This window comes from Suillus plorans (assembly GCF_016647745.1).
Source record: "Suillus plorans strain S12 chromosome Unknown HD556scaffold_38, whole genome shotgun sequence".
NCBI lineage: Eukaryota > Fungi > Basidiomycota > Agaricomycetes > Boletales > Suillaceae > Suillus > Suillus plorans.
The window spans coordinates 184,799-201,576 of NW_024537422.1; the positions used below are offsets into that span (position 1 = coordinate 184,799).

General features: G+C 47.4%; 7 protein-coding genes across 7 annotated transcripts; 2 read left to right on the forward strand and 5 right to left on the reverse strand.

Annotated features, from left to right (window-relative positions):
* Positions 1-638: 638 nt before the first annotated feature.
* HD556DRAFT_1432696 (oxidoreductase) lies at positions 639-2,341 on the forward strand (the record flags this gene model as incomplete). The annotated part of the gene is made up of 8 exons (XM_041305150.1): positions 639-780; positions 832-956; positions 1,008-1,219; positions 1,266-1,680; positions 1,732-1,786; positions 1,847-2,023; positions 2,072-2,229; positions 2,327-2,341. The coding sequence occupies 8 exons, from the start codon at positions 639-641 to the stop codon at positions 2,339-2,341; spliced, it is 1,299 nt and encodes a 432-aa protein (XP_041158841.1).
* Positions 2,342-3,757: 1,416 nt separating this feature from the next.
* HD556DRAFT_573086 (phosphoglycerate mutase-like protein) lies at positions 3,758-4,900 on the reverse strand. The gene is made up of 3 exons (XM_041310986.1): positions 4,470-4,900; positions 4,328-4,396; positions 3,758-4,274 (listed from the first exon to the last, which is right to left on the reverse strand). The coding sequence occupies exons 1-3, from the start codon at positions 4,659-4,661 to the stop codon at positions 3,840-3,842; spliced, it is 696 nt and encodes a 231-aa protein (XP_041158842.1). The 5' UTR covers positions 4,662-4,900; the 3' UTR covers positions 3,758-3,839.
* HD556DRAFT_1381315 (WD40-repeat-containing domain protein) lies at positions 4,687-8,361 on the reverse strand. The gene is made up of 18 exons (XM_041303252.1): positions 8,139-8,361; positions 7,898-8,078; positions 7,687-7,846; positions 7,529-7,632; positions 7,344-7,473; positions 7,152-7,291; positions 6,846-7,100; positions 6,736-6,794; positions 6,531-6,690; positions 6,331-6,474; positions 6,126-6,283; positions 5,989-6,075; positions 5,758-5,935; positions 5,476-5,708; positions 5,347-5,426; positions 5,224-5,296; positions 5,111-5,176; positions 4,687-5,062 (listed from the first exon to the last, which is right to left on the reverse strand). Exons 1-18 carry the CDS (start codon positions 8,181-8,183, stop codon positions 4,925-4,927), a joined length of 2,391 nt encoding a protein of 796 aa, XP_041158843.1. The 5' UTR covers positions 8,184-8,361; the 3' UTR covers positions 4,687-4,924.
* A 1,104-nt stretch (positions 8,362-9,465) lies between these two features.
* On the reverse strand, positions 9,466-13,112 carry HD556DRAFT_1381323 (HORMA domain-containing protein). The gene is made up of 20 exons (XM_041303253.1): positions 13,011-13,112; positions 12,887-12,963; positions 12,807-12,838; positions 12,604-12,755; positions 12,481-12,546; positions 12,413-12,432; positions 12,325-12,355; positions 12,118-12,270; positions 12,011-12,062; positions 11,784-11,958; positions 11,332-11,731; positions 11,045-11,282; positions 10,852-10,994; positions 10,743-10,801; positions 10,681-10,689; positions 10,484-10,627; positions 10,373-10,437; positions 10,267-10,317; positions 9,990-10,210; positions 9,466-9,934 (listed from the first exon to the last, which is right to left on the reverse strand). The coding sequence occupies exons 1-20, from the start codon at positions 13,047-13,049 to the stop codon at positions 9,893-9,895; spliced, it is 2,169 nt and encodes a 722-aa protein (XP_041158844.1). The 5' UTR covers positions 13,050-13,112; the 3' UTR covers positions 9,466-9,892.
* Positions 13,097-14,073, reverse strand: HD556DRAFT_1381326 (transport protein particle complex subunit). Its single transcript, XM_041303254.1, has 5 exons — positions 14,026-14,073; positions 13,919-13,964; positions 13,704-13,865; positions 13,446-13,650; positions 13,097-13,390 (listed from the first exon to the last, which is right to left on the reverse strand). Exons 1-4 carry the CDS (start codon positions 14,044-14,046, stop codon positions 13,469-13,471), a joined length of 411 nt encoding a protein of 136 aa, XP_041158845.1. The 5' UTR covers positions 14,047-14,073; the 3' UTR covers positions 13,097-13,390; positions 13,446-13,468.
* On the forward strand, positions 14,070-15,727 carry HD556DRAFT_573617 (uncharacterized protein). Its single transcript, XM_041310987.1, has 6 exons — positions 14,070-14,387; positions 14,435-14,652; positions 14,709-14,929; positions 14,991-15,384; positions 15,438-15,584; positions 15,639-15,727. Exons 1-6 carry the CDS (start codon positions 14,162-14,164, stop codon positions 15,639-15,641), a joined length of 1,209 nt encoding a protein of 402 aa, XP_041158846.1. The 5' UTR covers positions 14,070-14,161; the 3' UTR covers positions 15,642-15,727.
* On the reverse strand, positions 15,714-16,613 carry HD556DRAFT_573929 (uncharacterized protein). Its single transcript, XM_041310988.1, has 6 exons — positions 16,519-16,613; positions 16,341-16,466; positions 16,198-16,285; positions 16,050-16,143; positions 15,906-15,997; positions 15,714-15,845 (listed from the first exon to the last, which is right to left on the reverse strand). Exons 2-6 carry the CDS (start codon positions 16,463-16,465, stop codon positions 15,786-15,788), a joined length of 459 nt encoding a protein of 152 aa, XP_041158847.1. The 5' UTR covers position 16,466; positions 16,519-16,613; the 3' UTR covers positions 15,714-15,785.
* Positions 16,614-16,778: the final 165 nt, after the last annotated feature.

Sequence of the window (16,778 nt, forward strand, 5' to 3'; positions counted from 1 at the left end):
AGAAAAGGCAGTCGACATCGGCGGCGTGGGGAACGATGCACATAATTTTGCCATCTACCGGACAGAACTAGCTTTGCCAAACAGGTTGTCAGAGTAGCAGACTTCTGACCACGACACTACCAACAAAGTAATCTCTTCTGCTGGCAATCTGCTGGACTGATAGTCCACATTTCTGGGCACCGGCAAGCCTGAGCCCGGCAAAGATGTTCTCGAGTCTGACTTTAGCGTGCATTTGTGCTGCTTCCCAGTGTAGCCCCCGGGCTTGCGCCTCAAAAGGTATCGTTGCCCCGAGCTCGCGTGATCACCGCACTGCTCAAATAGGTTGCAGCAGGACCGGAAAGATGCGACAGATTCGGCAGGACTAGACTATGACAGACCTATACATTTTCTGGCTGTCAAACCCCAATCCGCATGTCTAAAAAGGTTGATTTCACACACCTCTATGAATCATGATCCGTGATGAGACAGTGCACGCCAAAGGCCTGTTAGGGCTAGCGTCGCTGAGACCTTTTGAACGTCATCTCGGAAATAACATCCCACGCAATCAGACTGGAGTATATGAAGCTTGCGCAAGAGAATTATCCAGCAGTAACCTTCGTCAGTAGCAGGTTGAACTCAGTCGCGAACCAACGATGTCTATGGCGTCTCAACCTCCACCACCTAACAAATGGATCTCTTGGTTGTCGCAGATTTATAGCTCGGGCAAGGGGCCAGTGCTCGGTACGGTCGATGCCCAGGAAATCGAAGATAAAGCCCGCGAGGTTATGAAGGACAATTCTAGTATGCTGCAACATTTAGATGGCACAACTGAACCTGAACAACTTTTGACAGTTGCATACCAGTATACGTTGAAGGGTGCAGGTACCTGTTCGACCGATGATGCTAATAGGAAGGCATTTGAAAGGTGGAAGATCGTCCCGCGCATGTTGAACAATGCTACATTGCGCAATGTTGAGGCAAGCGTTGGAAATGATGGTTAACAATGACCTCCTAATCCCTTCTGTCAGACGACAATTTTGGGTATGAAAGTCTCTTCACCAATATTTGTAGGACCAGTCGGCAAACAAGGTCTGGTGCATGCTGACGGAGAGCTTGCGACAGCTCGTGCAGCTGCGGCAGTCGGTGTACCGATGATTTTAAGTTCTTCTGCGTCGCGATCCCTTGAGGATGTAGCGGAAGCCAATGGGCCGAATGGACAACGATGGTATCAGTTTTACTGGTGAGTGCCGTCTCGTGTCATATAGCGAAACCTGATTATATTATAGGCCTCGTTCTCCCGATGTGGCATTGTCCGTCCTCAAACGTGCGAAGGAAAATGGGTATACTGCTCTCGTTATCACGGTTGACACAATGATTATTGGATGGCGATCACATGACCATCGCATCGGATACAGCCCAGCGGGACATGGGTTCGGCGTCCAACAGGGTATGGCGGACCCGGTGTTTATGAAACGCCACGGGCTCGTTGCTCGACATGAGCGTCCAAAATTTCCATTCGATCAGGAAGAGATCAGAAAGAAAGCCGCGGCAGGTGACGAAGAAACGAAACAATCAATGTTCCTTGCGAGCCAGTGGCTTGCCGAGACAGGATTTGGGATCTTCAGAACATGGGACGACCTTCAATTCGTCAAGGACAACTGGGACGGCCCCATCTTGCTCAAGGGAATACAAGCCGTCAACGTGCGCTCATCCAGAGTTGTTACGAGCTATCGCTGACATAAACATCACCAGGATGCGGAGAAGGCGATCGACATGGGCATCCACGGGATTATCGTCTCTAATCACGGTACGTATCACTGTCGACATTATCTGTTTGTTCGCCACTGTGTTGAATTAAGATATTTAGGGGGTCGTCAGATAGATGGCGCAATAGCCTCATTGGATGCGCTCGATATGATCATGCACTCACAGAAAGTTCTTGACGCGCAAAAATCGGGTAAACTGACTGTCCTATTCGATTCTGGAATTCGAACAGGAAGCGACATAATTAAGGCGCTTGCAATCGGAGCACAGGGTGTTTTAAGTGTGTCACCCATCGTCCTTTCTGTTCCCATCTTATACTTTTGTTTAGTCGCCCGACCGATTGTTTATGGACTTGCGATAGCCGGCCAGGCGGGGGTAGAGCAAATTTTGATGCAAAGCATCTGTGACTTACACGTTACGATGGGTTTGTGTGGATTCAGTGATGTGAATGACCTGATAGGTAAACGAGATGAACTGTTGGTCAAGGTAGACTACGGGGTAGGCACACGTACGTTGGTAAAGTCGTTGATGTAGACCGCCCTTTCCACTCCACTAGTCTCATTAATATAATTTGTATTTGTAGATTGACATTCCCTAGTGCTACCGTTGTAAGTATCCTCACCTACCAATCCCCTTCACTTCATGAACGTGCAAACGGTTGCGCAAGTAATGCAGATCAAGTCAGAACCATGTGCTTGCCAAAGGTGCAGGCAAAGAAACCGTGACGGATCACGATGACGATAGGGCCACAGGCTAAGCGCTGAGCCCCGGAAATGAGGTGAGGTGATGATGGTGAGTAAGACACGAGTTTCCTCCAACGTGATGTCATTTGGCGGCATCTCAAATCGCTCGAAGCGGTGTTCAAAATTCATACCTGAACTCTGCCGGACCTCCGATGCCTACCCCAAAGTGTCTAAATCCTGAGCCGGGGGCTAGCGCTTAGCCCGGATATGTCTTTGACCATCTAGCGCAAGGCAAGAAACAGCTTTATGATACATTGATTCACAGTAAGTAAGATGTTTGCGCTCCTCCTGGTCGAGTCGTTCATGAGCATCCCATAGGCCATAGCGCTTACATTGGGTGAAAGTTAGATATATTTCCAGCGGAGAATCGTCTTGTTTGAAGCGATGTACCCAAGATCATGTCGGCGGTAGACCCGGACAGTCGATAGTGTGCAATCGTCTTATTTTGCAATCCTCTGGCTCATCAGTACACCATCGAGATTCGACCCCGCAGTGACCCCGAGGTGTTGAAGTGTTTCAAACTCGCATGCCTTGTTGCTCCAGAATCAGATTGATACAATAGGCGTTCGGACAGCCTGATACAATATTCTGTTGCCCAAGCAACGTTCAAGAGGTTGAAGATATAGAGTTTGATATTAGTCGTCGACCCACCAGCATACTCCACGCAGTCACGGTGGGAAGCGAGCCGTCGGGATCGGCACACAGAACATTGGACGCTTTTGTGGGAGTGAAGTGGCTTATCATGAGCGTCATGACCTATTGCCGACACGGCGGCAGTAGTCACTTGGCAGAATGGCAGCGTTTTGCCAACTGACCGCAGTCACCGCACATCGCTGGCATCTTGGGACGAGAATATGCAAGGTTGCGCATCCCTTTTGTTGTCTACTCAGCGCAAATATCTGACACTGTCAACTCTATCTTAAAAGTGGACTCGACAATCCTGTTGCTGCTCAATATCACCAGTACAGCTTAGGTCTTCCCGGAAGACACCTCCGATGTGGCTTTCTTAAGATCAATCTGGTGAAGTCTAACCATGGTTATTGCAACGACAACACTCAGCACTGAGACTAATGACCACACTGATCACGAGCTTGAACATATCTTGTACAGTGATATGATCATCCCAGGGCTTCTGGGCACCATGATTTTCACATTCGCTGAACAAGCAGCGGAGAAAGACATGACGTGAAATTACTAGGTGTGTGCATCGAATTTTTGTTCGTTCTACTGCTGATCTTACGACTAGTTTGTCTTAATAGTGCGATCTTCCTTCCTCTTTCGATCGTTTCTCCCTCGATGTTATTGTCGCTGACAACGCGCGCGGTGGTAGCAAAACGAGTGTTCAATCGGCAGCTATGATTGATCGGCTACTACATCAGCATTTTCTTCCATCACATGCAGTCCACGCAAGTGGGAAATATCCCCGTACTTCAATATGTCAGCTTCCACCTCTCTACGCTTCCCTCTCGAAACTATCCTGTATTCTACGACGGATATACTGGTATTGCCCAATGTAGGAAGGCTTCCAAGCTTCAACTCTGCGGGACACGTAGCATGGTTGCTGTAGATCATGATGCGAAAGAGCGTAGCTATAAACGCCCCGTGCGATAGAACGATTATGTTCCGACATCGGCCCTCTGAGACGTCAGGTTTGGTGACGGAGATGTACGGTATTATCACCCGGTTATACCAAGCGATGCAACGTTGAACAAAAGCTTCGTCTGTCTCTATCGAGGACAGGTCCTTCATGTCGATTGGCCCCTTCTTGCCTTGCATCTCGCCCATAAACTGTCCAAAGATGAACAACTTTTCAACAGGTCGAGGTTAAATTCGACTCTCACCCTTTCTCGTAACGCACTGTCTTTGACCAACTCGATGCCAGTGTGGTACTGGAGAATCCTCTCGGCAGTCTACGACATATGAGTTATCGAGTGTTATCGAGCGCTGTAAATGTTATATTTGGTTTCAGACGTTTGGTCTCACCTCAGAAGCTCGCTGGAGATCACTCGTGAAAGCTTTGTCGAAGGAAACAGATTTGAGCGCCTCCGCAGTCACCGCAGCTTGTGCAAGACCAGTGGCATTGAGCTGTGTATCCAGTTGACCCTGGATGATTCTGTTGCGATTTGAGTCCGTCTCTCCGTGTCTCACAACAAACACCCGAGCAAGGATGGTCATGGAGCTAATGAAGAACTGAGGACTTAGGCTATCATTAAGTCCGGTCACTTTCCAAGTGCTGATTCAATGCTGATTAGTTGACTACCTTTGTACAACGAAGGCAAAAGTGCACTGGACATCATTTATTTAGTCCATAAACCTCCACAACTCGCCCCAAAACCAGTTATCCATTCCATGCCAAGATGTCTAGACTCCTGAGTCACGCGAGGAGGTGTGTCTGCAGATAATGTGTCCATCAAGTATACCCAAGGAAAATGAGTTCATCATAGCAGTGCCCTGATTTCGTCGACCACATTCCTGATTCTATCGTCAGGGAATGCTGGGAGAGCTGACATTACTGTTTGCAAGTCCGCAGATTGGGCAGAATCTAACGGAATGCCGCGCGTATTCCCAGCATAGATCTAGATTGATGAGCAAACAGTCTTGGTACGGAATGGAAGGACGCTTACCACGTTCCCCAATGCAACTAGGGTGCGATAGGTAACCTCTGCATCATCTGTATTTGAACGTAGCAACTAAGAATTGCTTAGTTGATGGTCAAGAACATGCTTCTGATGAGTACCTGAAGGGCTAATCCAGTGTGTTGGTTCACCACATCTCTAGCGACGGATGTTGTCAAGTAGGCACAAGAGAAACTGTTTCGACATTTAGTCATTTTTCCTGATATGGTCAAGTGAAGTCATACTTGAAAAGGATGGTCGCCAAAGCTACGCGCTGAACCTTCGTCAGAAGTGCGTAAGGTGCATGACTGAGCGCTTCGAAAACCTGCTTCCCGTGAGAACTACTACTTCAACCGAAAAATGAAGTCACCTACCTGTGCAACCCACTGCCCTTCGTTCACAGGAGTTCCCTCTTGGAAACAATTAGCTACCGTGCGGAATAATAGCAGAATATTGGTTTCTTGAGCCTTCGACATAGCCTTCCCATGTGATCGGACTTCAGTCCAATCAGACGCCTTGAACAGGGATGCGAGAAATCGTTCTCGTCCACCGGGGACTGCAGAAGCATCTGCACAATATGCAGCTACCAATCTGCTTAGGTCCATCACTTAAGAGCGGTCAGTGAAATGATGAAATTAGCACAATGTAATGCTTACTAGGGAATCGCTGGGACGCCGGCCATCGCTCTAAAATCTGTATGATAACTTCTGCGTGGGTGCCACCGAGGGGTGGAAGAGACAGTTGAGAAGGTGTCGAAGTGACTTGAGAAAGATAAGTGAAAGCTTCCTCGACGATCTCCAACTCTTCGGGGTACATTGCAAGGGTTGCAGTGGACTGGCATGTCTGGGTTCAGAAGGTTGCTCAATGCAGCTCAATCGCGTGCGTACAATTTCGTTGCGTAGTGCTTCGTCAAATTGGTACAACTTTGTTTGCATTGCTGATACATTAGCTTGTTTGAAAGAGACAAACTTGGGCTGCGGAAATCAGCATTGAGCTCAACTATCGCTATCTAGAAAAATCTTACATAAGGTATGATTTTCGGAGCTGAAGGTGATACCGAAGGAACTGGAGGTGTAGGGACAGGGGCGCCACTGTACCGAGCTGCACCCGTAAAAGGATCCATATAAGCCGTGGACGGGGCTGGCGCTGCTGAGGTAGCGGCAGTCTGATATCTTGATGCTCCTGATGGCAATCTAGCACATGATGTACTACTGAACATTGATGCTTACCGGTGTACGGGTCAACGTATTCATTGCTGGCGCCTAAATTGACTCCCGCAGTATTCTTTTCTATGAACTTGACAACTTCGTCGATGTAGTTCAATGACAGATCATTCTGTTCCAGAAAGCGTTGAGCAGCCGCATATGGATTCTCTGTGATGAAGACAAATATCAAATTTATGTCCACAGCACGAGTATGAAATACTTGCCGGACGCATTGAATGGGAGTTTCAATGGTGGTGCGCCTTCCTGCACATCGACGTCAAACACGTAGTCATACTCCTTGCCATTGAAAAGCTGCTTCCTTCCAGAGCCGACGGCGTCCACGACATCGCCAACCTTCTGCCAGTTTGACGTTGCACTATCCCACTACACTAGCTTAGATGATTATCTCGCTGATTCATGAGTGCTCACCTGATGCGCCTCAACAAGGTCGCCGTTTCTTATCATTTTCACTTCTCCAGGTTTCTTACCTATGCAATTTCAATTTAGCCTCACAAAATCTGTGAATAGTGACCGCCAACCTGGATGAAGCAGTGCGTCTGGACCAGGAAGATCGGTTTTCTTGACGTCACCCACTTGCTGCGACGAAATAGTCTGGCTTGCGATATGATCTTCGAGTGCCTTCAGCTCCGCCGCGCTGGCCCAACGATCTTCAGATTCACTGAACACCCGGACAATACCGTCACTACACCCACTGACAATATCTCCATTGGGCATCGTGGATACAGCCCAAACAGATATTGCAGGATGGATGATCATTTGCACACATTCACCGTCTGATGTTTGTGAGTGAATGCCATGGGGTTGGACGCAGTTCAATGACACACCTTGCCACACCCTCACAGAACGATCTTCACCGCCCGATACTATTCCTCCATTAGGAAGAACGGACAGACTGTACACAAAGGAGGTGTGTCCAGATAGCGTGTAAACCACATCGCCCTGCATCGTCCACACCCTGATCTCACTAGTCCTAATCAGCCACCCTATTTCGTCCAAAAATAGCGAGAATAAATTACCTATCGTTGGAACATGAGGCAAAGCCTATGTCAGGTATTAGGGTCAAGCCACGAACCGCGTCCTTATGCCCCTCATAAGTCCGCATCATCTTGTGTTGAACCCAGTATTTGATGGTTTTATCCGCCGAAGCTGATCGAAGAAGGATCTGTCACTGGCGTATCAAACAGTGAATGATCTCACGCACCGGTCAAGAATTGTTCGTCATCAATGGCAATGACTCCCCAAACTGCTTGCTGATGCCCCTTCAAATCATACACTAGCTGGAATTGTTTCCAGACTTTGGCGGTTCTGTGGTATTCAATGTTAGAACAGTACATTTGCTGAACAATGGAAGATTCTCACTTGTCCCATGAGCCAGATATGATGGTGCCAGATTGGCTGACACCAAGAGCACAGACATTATCGGTGTGTCCCACCAGCGAATATTCAGGATCCTCTTTCTGTGCTGGACCTAGGGCAAAAATATTGATGACGGTATCCTGCCCCCCAACAACAGCATATCCTGCCTTGGGTCAATGCTACATGAGGTGACGCTAACCACTGGCAGACCTACCTTGCGGCGCTTCAGGCGACGGAGAGAGATATTGTACAGCATTGACGAATTTTGACCCAGCTCGCAGAATAGATGAAGGAGTGAAGGGGACAGTTGGCGATGGTCGTTTCCAGGAGATCGCGGTGGAATCTCGCGATGCTGAAAGGATGATACTTTCTGTTGGCGAAGCTACTGCACGAACCTATGGAAGTTACGATCAGATGAATCCCCCCGCGAGTACTAATGGATTGGAAGAACCTACATCTGACGAATGAGCTGATAGTGTGGCTGATAGCTTGTAAGGCATCGGACGAGCTCCTTTCGCAGCCGCGTAGAATCGGACTGTAGGGGTGGACGAGAGACCACAGTTGAGGGATAAGATTACTCAAGGAAAAAGCGGGCAATCGCGTCAATGAAATGAAGGGTCAGAAATTCAGAACAGTCGAAATCTAACCACGGTCACGGTATCGTAAGTTCTATATCTTGGTATTTCCTCACTTTCATTCACATAGGCGGTCAATTATAGCAAAACAGATTGGATCTTATACACAGCCAAGCCAAGCACTGCACAGTGCGCACAGCACTGGTAGAACCATGCTAGACCATAATTGTGAACGGAAGAAACAGAAGTATAACATTGATAATTAAACTATAATGTGCACCACGCTAACGAACCCAACAGTCGTAAAATCGACAGCAGGGAGATACGGAGGTGTAAACTATGCCATGCACCATTATTTCATCTCCTGCGAGGGCCTCTCGATGCAGACCGTCGACTGTAAATTGAAGTAAGTACGACGAATTGCCAAATCGTGAGGGGATAGAAAAAGAGGGTGCTAGCAGATTTCGAATTATTTATCGTTTATACAGTTTAGGGCAGGCCTTATTGATTTATCCATGCAGACGCCCGGCGGGCCGGTTGCAGTGGGCCAAATATGAGATTAGACTCACTAGCGTACATAGTACTACTACATGGCATGGGACTTGCATGCCGAGGCAAGGTGTTAGATTCCCAACACTTGTCGTGGTCTGACAAGTTCGTAGCAAAATCAAATTTCGAATTTATATCTTCAACCTATGCGCAGCAGAATTGAAAGTTTCCCCGAGACGGTATTACCTCACTGTAACACTAGATGGGCAACCGTAAGTTCAACGTAACAGCAAACTAGGGTGTCGTGAACGAGATAGGAAGGGGAAGATCATTCGCTGATGCGAAGCGACCCGTTCACCGTGGCATGCGCGAATAGATCGAAGATCCAGGCAGAGGCGTAACCTGCGGCGTCTGGACTTCAAGGCTACCGCATATTCACCCTGAAACTATATCTGACTGACTTGGCATCAAAAAGTTATACTTCCTTTGGACCAGCGAAACTTAACCTTGTCGGACAGTGAGCACCGCTGAAAATTTTGCGGCTTGTCTGGACTTGCCGGACGCCTTTAAACGATATGACGGTATGGATGCCAGAGACACGACGGGATAGATGTGAAGATTATTTGACCTACCACGTTCTCTTTCGGCGCTGAAATCAAAAAATAACGTTGCGCTGCTGTTAGCAACTTGCGAAACTCGCACGGGAAACCAATGAATGCGGACAAATTTGATCGAATAATCCTAGAATTCCCAGCGAGTGGAGGGAGTACACAGCAAGACTAGCTCGGAACAGCACATCGACATATAGAATTTTGTAACAGTTCTTCCTTGGAGCAAGGACTGACCACAATACAGCAAAACGTCTTCACGAGAAGTTTCAGTCGCAAAGATCAACGCCTGAGCCGATTGATATTTTGACCCGTTTCCCGCGGTGCACTAAATCCGCTGCAGCTTTGCGCTTTTCGGCTTGATGGGCAACCGCTAGTGTGAGGACGTTTTGAGTCGCTTCTTGGGTTTGAGATTCGTCATCAGAAGAACCCGCCTGTGCCGTAACCTCAGGATGTAAGTTGGAATCTGTAATTTCAGTCGAACTATGTGTGGGTATCAACATATGATCAATCAGGTTGCATGAGGCAATGATGATCTTACGCCACTAAGGTTGGTCCTGCTTTAGATTTACGTCGCACCTAGCAGCGTTATCCTGCGTTAGCAACGTGACATGTAATGATTGATATTTCTAACCGTATCAGATAGGCCCATAAGGCGATTCTCGACCTCGGCGAGTGGGTTGAAGTAATCTGCATAAGCCTTGGATCGTTTCGCCTTGGAGAGAAAGACATATTTGGTTTTTTGAAGCTCCTTCTGCTTTTTGGATTTAACGCCTTTCTTGCCCTTTTTCGCATGGGAGCGGGTAACACCAATACCCAACTCATCAGAGACGATGCTTTCAACCGCAATAAAGCCTGGAAATGCATTTGCGTCGAAAAGACTGGCGTAAGTATACTGATCATACACCCACCTTCCTCTTCTAGCCTCGTCAGAAGCTGACCAACCAGTGCAGTGTCACACCCTTCGATGATATATGAAATTGAAACAATGAGGGATAAGATCAAAATTGAACTGACCAGTGTGCACCCTGAATAGCGACGCCGAAGATGGTTGATACACTTCATAAATTTTAATAGCCCTCCTGAAAAAAAGTAAGTAAGTTGACGCAAGGGACAAGCCACTTGTACCTGAAGAGGGCTAGGTCTTTGTATCGGGCAATGATATCAGCATGAATCATCCCCGCGATAATGTCCCACTCGTGGGAGCCGCGGAGACGGCAATCAAAGCAAATAAATTGAGCAGGGAGACGCTTGTCTTGTGCACCATGATATCTACGTCGCATTTAACGAAATATCACGTATTCAGAAAGGAGATGATTGCGCACCCCATGCACCTAACCAACCTTCGTCAGAGGGCTTGCTTTGTGCGAGAGACGAAAATGCGTACCAAACGTGAAACCAACGGTTGCAATCACCTTCACACAGTAGAGAAGCATCGTCAATTTTCTAAAAGGGTGAAATCACTTGTATTTCTTTCCATTTCGCTGCGTACGCACCGATATCCCACAGTCACAGCCAAGTTGGCCTTCATCTATCAACTGCTTGGAGCCCTTGGAACGGTTGTTACGAGGGATCTGCGGACCAGTGGTACCTAGATTGCAGGATGGTCCAGACGCTTCTAGGACCTGCGTCTCCATATCTGCAAAGAATTAGTTTAGTGCAATGCAATACGTCAGATAGACGTCATACCCAACATCTCTAAATCAGGTGCAGTGGACACACCATTCCTCATTCCAAGTAGATCCTGGAGGTATTGAGTATCAACCTCTTGAGTCGAAATAACCGAAGCGGAAAAGGCAACATCAGAAGCAGGCAAGGATGGGGCCTTGTTCGGTAAAGGAGCGGGTATCGGCGACCCCATAACAATCTCCTGAGTAGCTGGAATCTGCTGCGTTTCTTCAATGTCATGAGCAGCCTTTTTAGTGTTCTAACGCGAGCATCAGTGAGGTAAGAGATGGAACAGATGAGTGACGGACCAAGTCTCCGACGCATATCGGGGTCGACTCCGATATACCGCCATACTGGACACGAGCGCGCGACGAAGTATAATTGACTTGAGGGAATGGTTGAACCCCTCCATCTTCGTTGCGTATACCGACGGGGGCCATGACTACGTCACCACCGAACCTGCACAAAACAATGCCTTCGTCGATTACCATTTCACCTTCGGCATCCTCGTCTTCGTCTGCACTCCAGACGATGTTGCGCTCCAACGCATCTTTCTTCTGCAACTGTGCGTCCTCTACTCTGATTCTTGCCTCTTCGACTGGAGTCAACCTCGGGGCTGTGTGAGACGTGATACCCGCGAATGGCGCATTGTTGTCTTCTGATATAGACGGAAGATACGATGATACTGAGACCACTTTCATGTCGAGGCTGAAAAGAGAAGATGGACCCAAGTTGATGTATTGGAATTCTTGGTGCTTACCCATGCCATCCTGCGTTCACTTGGCCGATACTCGTTCGTTCCGGCACTTCATTCGCCATATGGGTGGTAAAGAACCATTTGTTAGCTTCGGCATCTGCCGCCTGGAAATGAGGGGGCTGATAGTCATCTGGGGCATCTTCGTTGAAGAACAACTTGAAATTTCCGTAACGATTTTCTGAGCCATAGAGTTACTATCGAACTCGACAAAAAAAGACATCGGCACGCACTTGGAAGGCTTTCCATCTGATTGATAGTAGTTATAAGCGACTTGACCATTGCCTGAAACAAAGCGTTTGAGAACGAAATGCTTCTGAATAAGTAAGGATTGGTGTACCTTAACACTCCTTTTAACCTCCCCAAGAGTCGGCAGCTTCCCTTTCTTGAGAGCATCAGAAACAGGATCTGGGCGTGCAAGAGACATCTTCGACAATTGATCTCCAAGAGTCATGATCGGTATGGCGGTGTGGCTTCCAGGCAGTTTGTGGTACTTTGCGTCCCTCATCCATTTAGTATAATATATATCAAAGCCTCGAACACTCACCTGAAAATTGAAGGTGTAAGCCTCCACAATGCTGCGCGAGTAGCCTGTCAGAGAACCTAGCAATGATTGAAGGCTAAAATTGACAAACTTATTGGGATCTTTGCTGTCCTAGACTGAACATCAGAAAAGAGAGTATCTAAGTATATCTAATCTCACCAAGTAGATGCCGAATATAACTTTCCGGAGGTATTGCTTGTCTATGGCTTCAAATATGCCGTTCTCCTGAGAAACATGGATATATGCGCGTCTGTCATGGAGAATGGATGGATATATGCGCACCAGGTAGTCAATTATACGGTCCCCTTCATTAGTGAAACCTCGGTTGAGGGTCATGAACTTGAAACCGCTGATATTCAGTCCGGCAGTTCCGTCTGAAGAGAAAGAACCAGAGGAAGAGGAGGCTCGTCCATTGTTTTGAGATGAAAGTCGATCTACGTTTTTTGGTTAGTGTATATTGGCCGCTATTCGTAAACTATACTCACATTCACCGAAGTTCTCGGCGGGTAGAAGACCCCTGAAATTAACAGGTGAGATGAGAATCGGAAAGCTATAGTAAACGCACCTCAGGTATGCGATGCAACCCAAACCAGCTTTTAGTAACGTTTGTACACATTCTAAGCTCTGCTTGTTGCTTATTGTCTGAGGAACAATCAAGTCCAAGCTGACGACAACTCGTGGATTAATACCTGGGTCTCTGTATTTGCTATTGTGCGTTGCATCTGCATGGCTTTTCAAGTACGTCTGAGTGTCTCAGAACCTTAAAGAAGTAGTCGTTGATTTTTACTTGGATGACAGGAGACCGAAGGAGATGAAGCTGGCAAGAGTTGCAAGACGCGCGACGCGTATTTGTATCGCATGTGAAATAATCACGTGACTCATGACCCGAATTGAGAACAGATCCACTAGCTAGTGTTGTAAGTGTAACATTATCGAATCTTGCAATTGAATGGTCGAGGACAATATCTCAGTGATGCATCCGATGAAGCTTTGAAGGGCAGTAAAGTTTGAACTCTCAAAACCAGTGGTTCGAGTCGACAATGTTACAAATACGATATCAAAAACAATACTATCACCAAGCCACGAGTCAGACTTGCAACATCGAAAACACACGGAGGACTTACGTTTGATACGAAGTTTTATAATACTATGGTTGTCCCGTGCCAATAAGGCTTGTAATTCGTGTGTCAAACCCCTCGCTACGAACTGGCATCTCCGGAGTGTGGAATGGGTTCTTCATGACAGCGTCTGCATAGGCCTCGTACACTCTTTGAAGAACCAAATCCGCTGTCGCCTCTGCCAAGGATGTGAGAAGAACGAATTTGGTTCCTGTAAGATATCAATGTAAGGGGGTTAGCTGTGACGTGCGTCAGACCAAGCACCTGTCGCGGTCAACAAGATGGTCATCTTAAATGACTCCCCTTCAATAACCTGTGCACCTGAGCTTGAACCAGTAGGGGATAAGCGACTTGTAATAGCGTGAATTCCATGCAGAGTGCCAGCGAGGACTAAGTACTCGTTTGATGTGAGCTGAGCGAGGCCATCTGAGAAGGACTCAGTCATGAACAAGGCTGAACCCATAAATGTTCTGAACAACCTGCGAAATTGCGCTGGTAGACCAATCCACCGGCTTTGTTAATGACCTTTTACACCTTGCTTTGAGTAATTGTTCGGGTAATTACTCGACAAAAGGGTTGAACCTACCCATAGGCTAAAGATTGCCATTGGCGCGAAGGGGAAAGTAGCCAGCGCGGAACTTCGCGTTCCACGGACCACGCCGATCTATCTCAGTGGTTTTTCTGGCTCAACCGTTCAGCGTTAGGCTCGCATCTTTCAGTCAATGGAACTTCGGCCACATCGCCAGTCTTCATTTCTGAGCCTGCTCCTATTGTTGTTTGCATTGTGGCCTACACTAACGATACAAGGCTCCACGCTCGGGGAACGTGATTTCATCCAGTTGACCTCGGAACAAATTTTGGCTCTTGCGACCGCAACGGACCCGGTCGCAAATGTAGACGCCAACAATCCCACTTCTCATCTTTCGAAGATCCTCATACCGCGCGCTGGTATGTGTCTATTCTGCCTTCCAAGCTAACTGAAACGAGTGTAACAGTGGGTAGTGAAAACATAACCCTCGTTCGTGAATATATCGTGTCCACTTTGAAGGTTTTGGATTGGCACGTCGAAGAGGACACCTTTACCGACAACACTCCGTATGGTATTCAGTCATTCACCAACATCATTGCAACGAAAGATCCAACCGCCTCGCGCCGTGTCATATTGTCTGCGCACTATGACAGCAAATTCTTCCCCAACTACCCAGATAATCAGGTACTTAGCAGAGTCTTCAATTATTCACACAGGAAGCTGTATGCTAAGCCCATCAGTTTGTGGGTGCGACAGATTCCGCAGCACCATGTGCAATGATGCTCGACCTAGCAGAGACTTTGAACCCCTTTCTTGATCAGCGCAAACAACGTCTCGAGGACGGATATGATGATGAAGATGAAGATGAAGATGTGGCAGACACGACCCTCCAACTCGTGTTCTTTGACGGCGAGGAAGCCTTCAAAGATTGGACTGACACAGACTCTGTATATGGGGCTAGGTCAGCAATTCTCTTGAGGATGGCATATCAGAACTAAACCAAACGGTGTACTTTCGTTTAGACATCTCGCAGGCAAATGGTCAACAACTTATATAGTGCCTAATTCTAAACGACGGTTGCTTGGGCATGCAAGTTTGACGGAGTTATCGACCATCGAACACATCATCCTCCTCGACCTCCTCGGCGCCCCGAACCCAACAATAAGATCCTATTTTATCGATACAGCTTGGTTATTTGATGCCATGGTTTCCGCAGAAACTCGGCTCAAGGATGTTGGTGCTCTTGATGAAGCAGAAACTGCGAACTTTCGCAGCTTCTTCTTGCCTCGAACGGGCTCTGGGAACCAATATAATTACGGATATATCGGAGATGATCACGTACCCTTTCTACAGAAAGGTGTCAACATTCTTCATATTATCGCATATCCATTCCCGCGTGTCTGGCACACCCTTCGCGTTCGTTATCATTTTCATGTGCCTGTCATTGCTATTGATCTCAGATTCTCTAGGATGATGCATCAGCACTTGATGTATTGACCATGCGCCGATGGAACATGATATTACGCGTGTTCATGTCCGAATATCTGAATCTTCGGCCCGAGATATCGCAACCACTCCCTAAGCACGATCATCTCCAACGTTCTGCCAGTGAATTGGTGAGATTTAATCTAGTCATCGATGTCTCAAGCTCAGAAAATCATGGAGCCCAGTGACCTGGTTTTAGAAATAGTTTGACGGACCAAAAGACCAGATAATTTGATTTATTGATACAAGGCGATGATACAAACATCTGCAAATTACAGAGAGGGAAGGAACACAAACTGAAAACCTAAGTGAAAAGCGCTGGATAAACATGTTTAAAGCGCAAGGACAAGTGCTTTGTAATGTTTCACGAGGTCGGAGGCATCCATAGCGAGCTGCGGGTGGGTGTCGCGTTAAGCTCCGTTGCGTTTGAGAGAAGGGCATCAGCCTCAGACCTTGTGCCTTTCTCGTGCGTCATCAAGACGTGTCTTTGCCTTCTCCATCAGCCTCTTTCGTGATTTACGCATTTCCACGTCCGATGCATGGGCTGTGTGCAAAATCATCCTGGATATATGCGCTTTGGATACGCTAGGACTCACCCATAGCCTTCATCGTATCTACATTTTGTATGCGCTGGCGAACGAGGTCATCGAGCAACGAAGGATACTCTGCACACAACGCATGGATCTTCTCCTTGAAGACTAGTCAACGAAAGAGGATACTTCGGCCGTTCTCTATGAAGCTTACTGCATTGGCCTGAAGTTGCGCTGACAAATCGACGCGATCTGCTTCGTGCTGCTCTTTTATACGGGCCAGGGTGGCCTGCACCGAATTGCTTTGAACGCAAAGGAGGTATTGTTCATCGTGTAGAAGAATGCTGAGCAACTTACATGTGAACCTCAACTTCCTCGACGAGGTGGGCGCATTCTGTCCGAGCATTCGCGAACGTAGTTCTCATCCTAGCCTCCAACGAATGAGGACTGTTACTCTTTGTGTTACTTGGCAAAGTTGGCATCCTTCTTGGCAAAGTTCAGTAGACTATTATGGCACTCAGAAATGACGACAAACCAAATGCTGTTTGTCTACTGCGACAAAGCGACAAAAGAATCAAGAGCCCTAATGGTACCTCAAGTCATACCTATCAGTTGTAGAGTTTGTCCTTTCACTAATAATGAACGCGATAAACGGGCTTGGTGCAAAAATAATCACGACCTATGCTTGTACCACGACAGACAGTTTAGTGCCAACGCAGTAAGTGTCTCACTGTTACGCCTTCTCACCGTTGACCGCTCTAGTGTTTTGATAGCGGGGGCTGAACGACAATATAA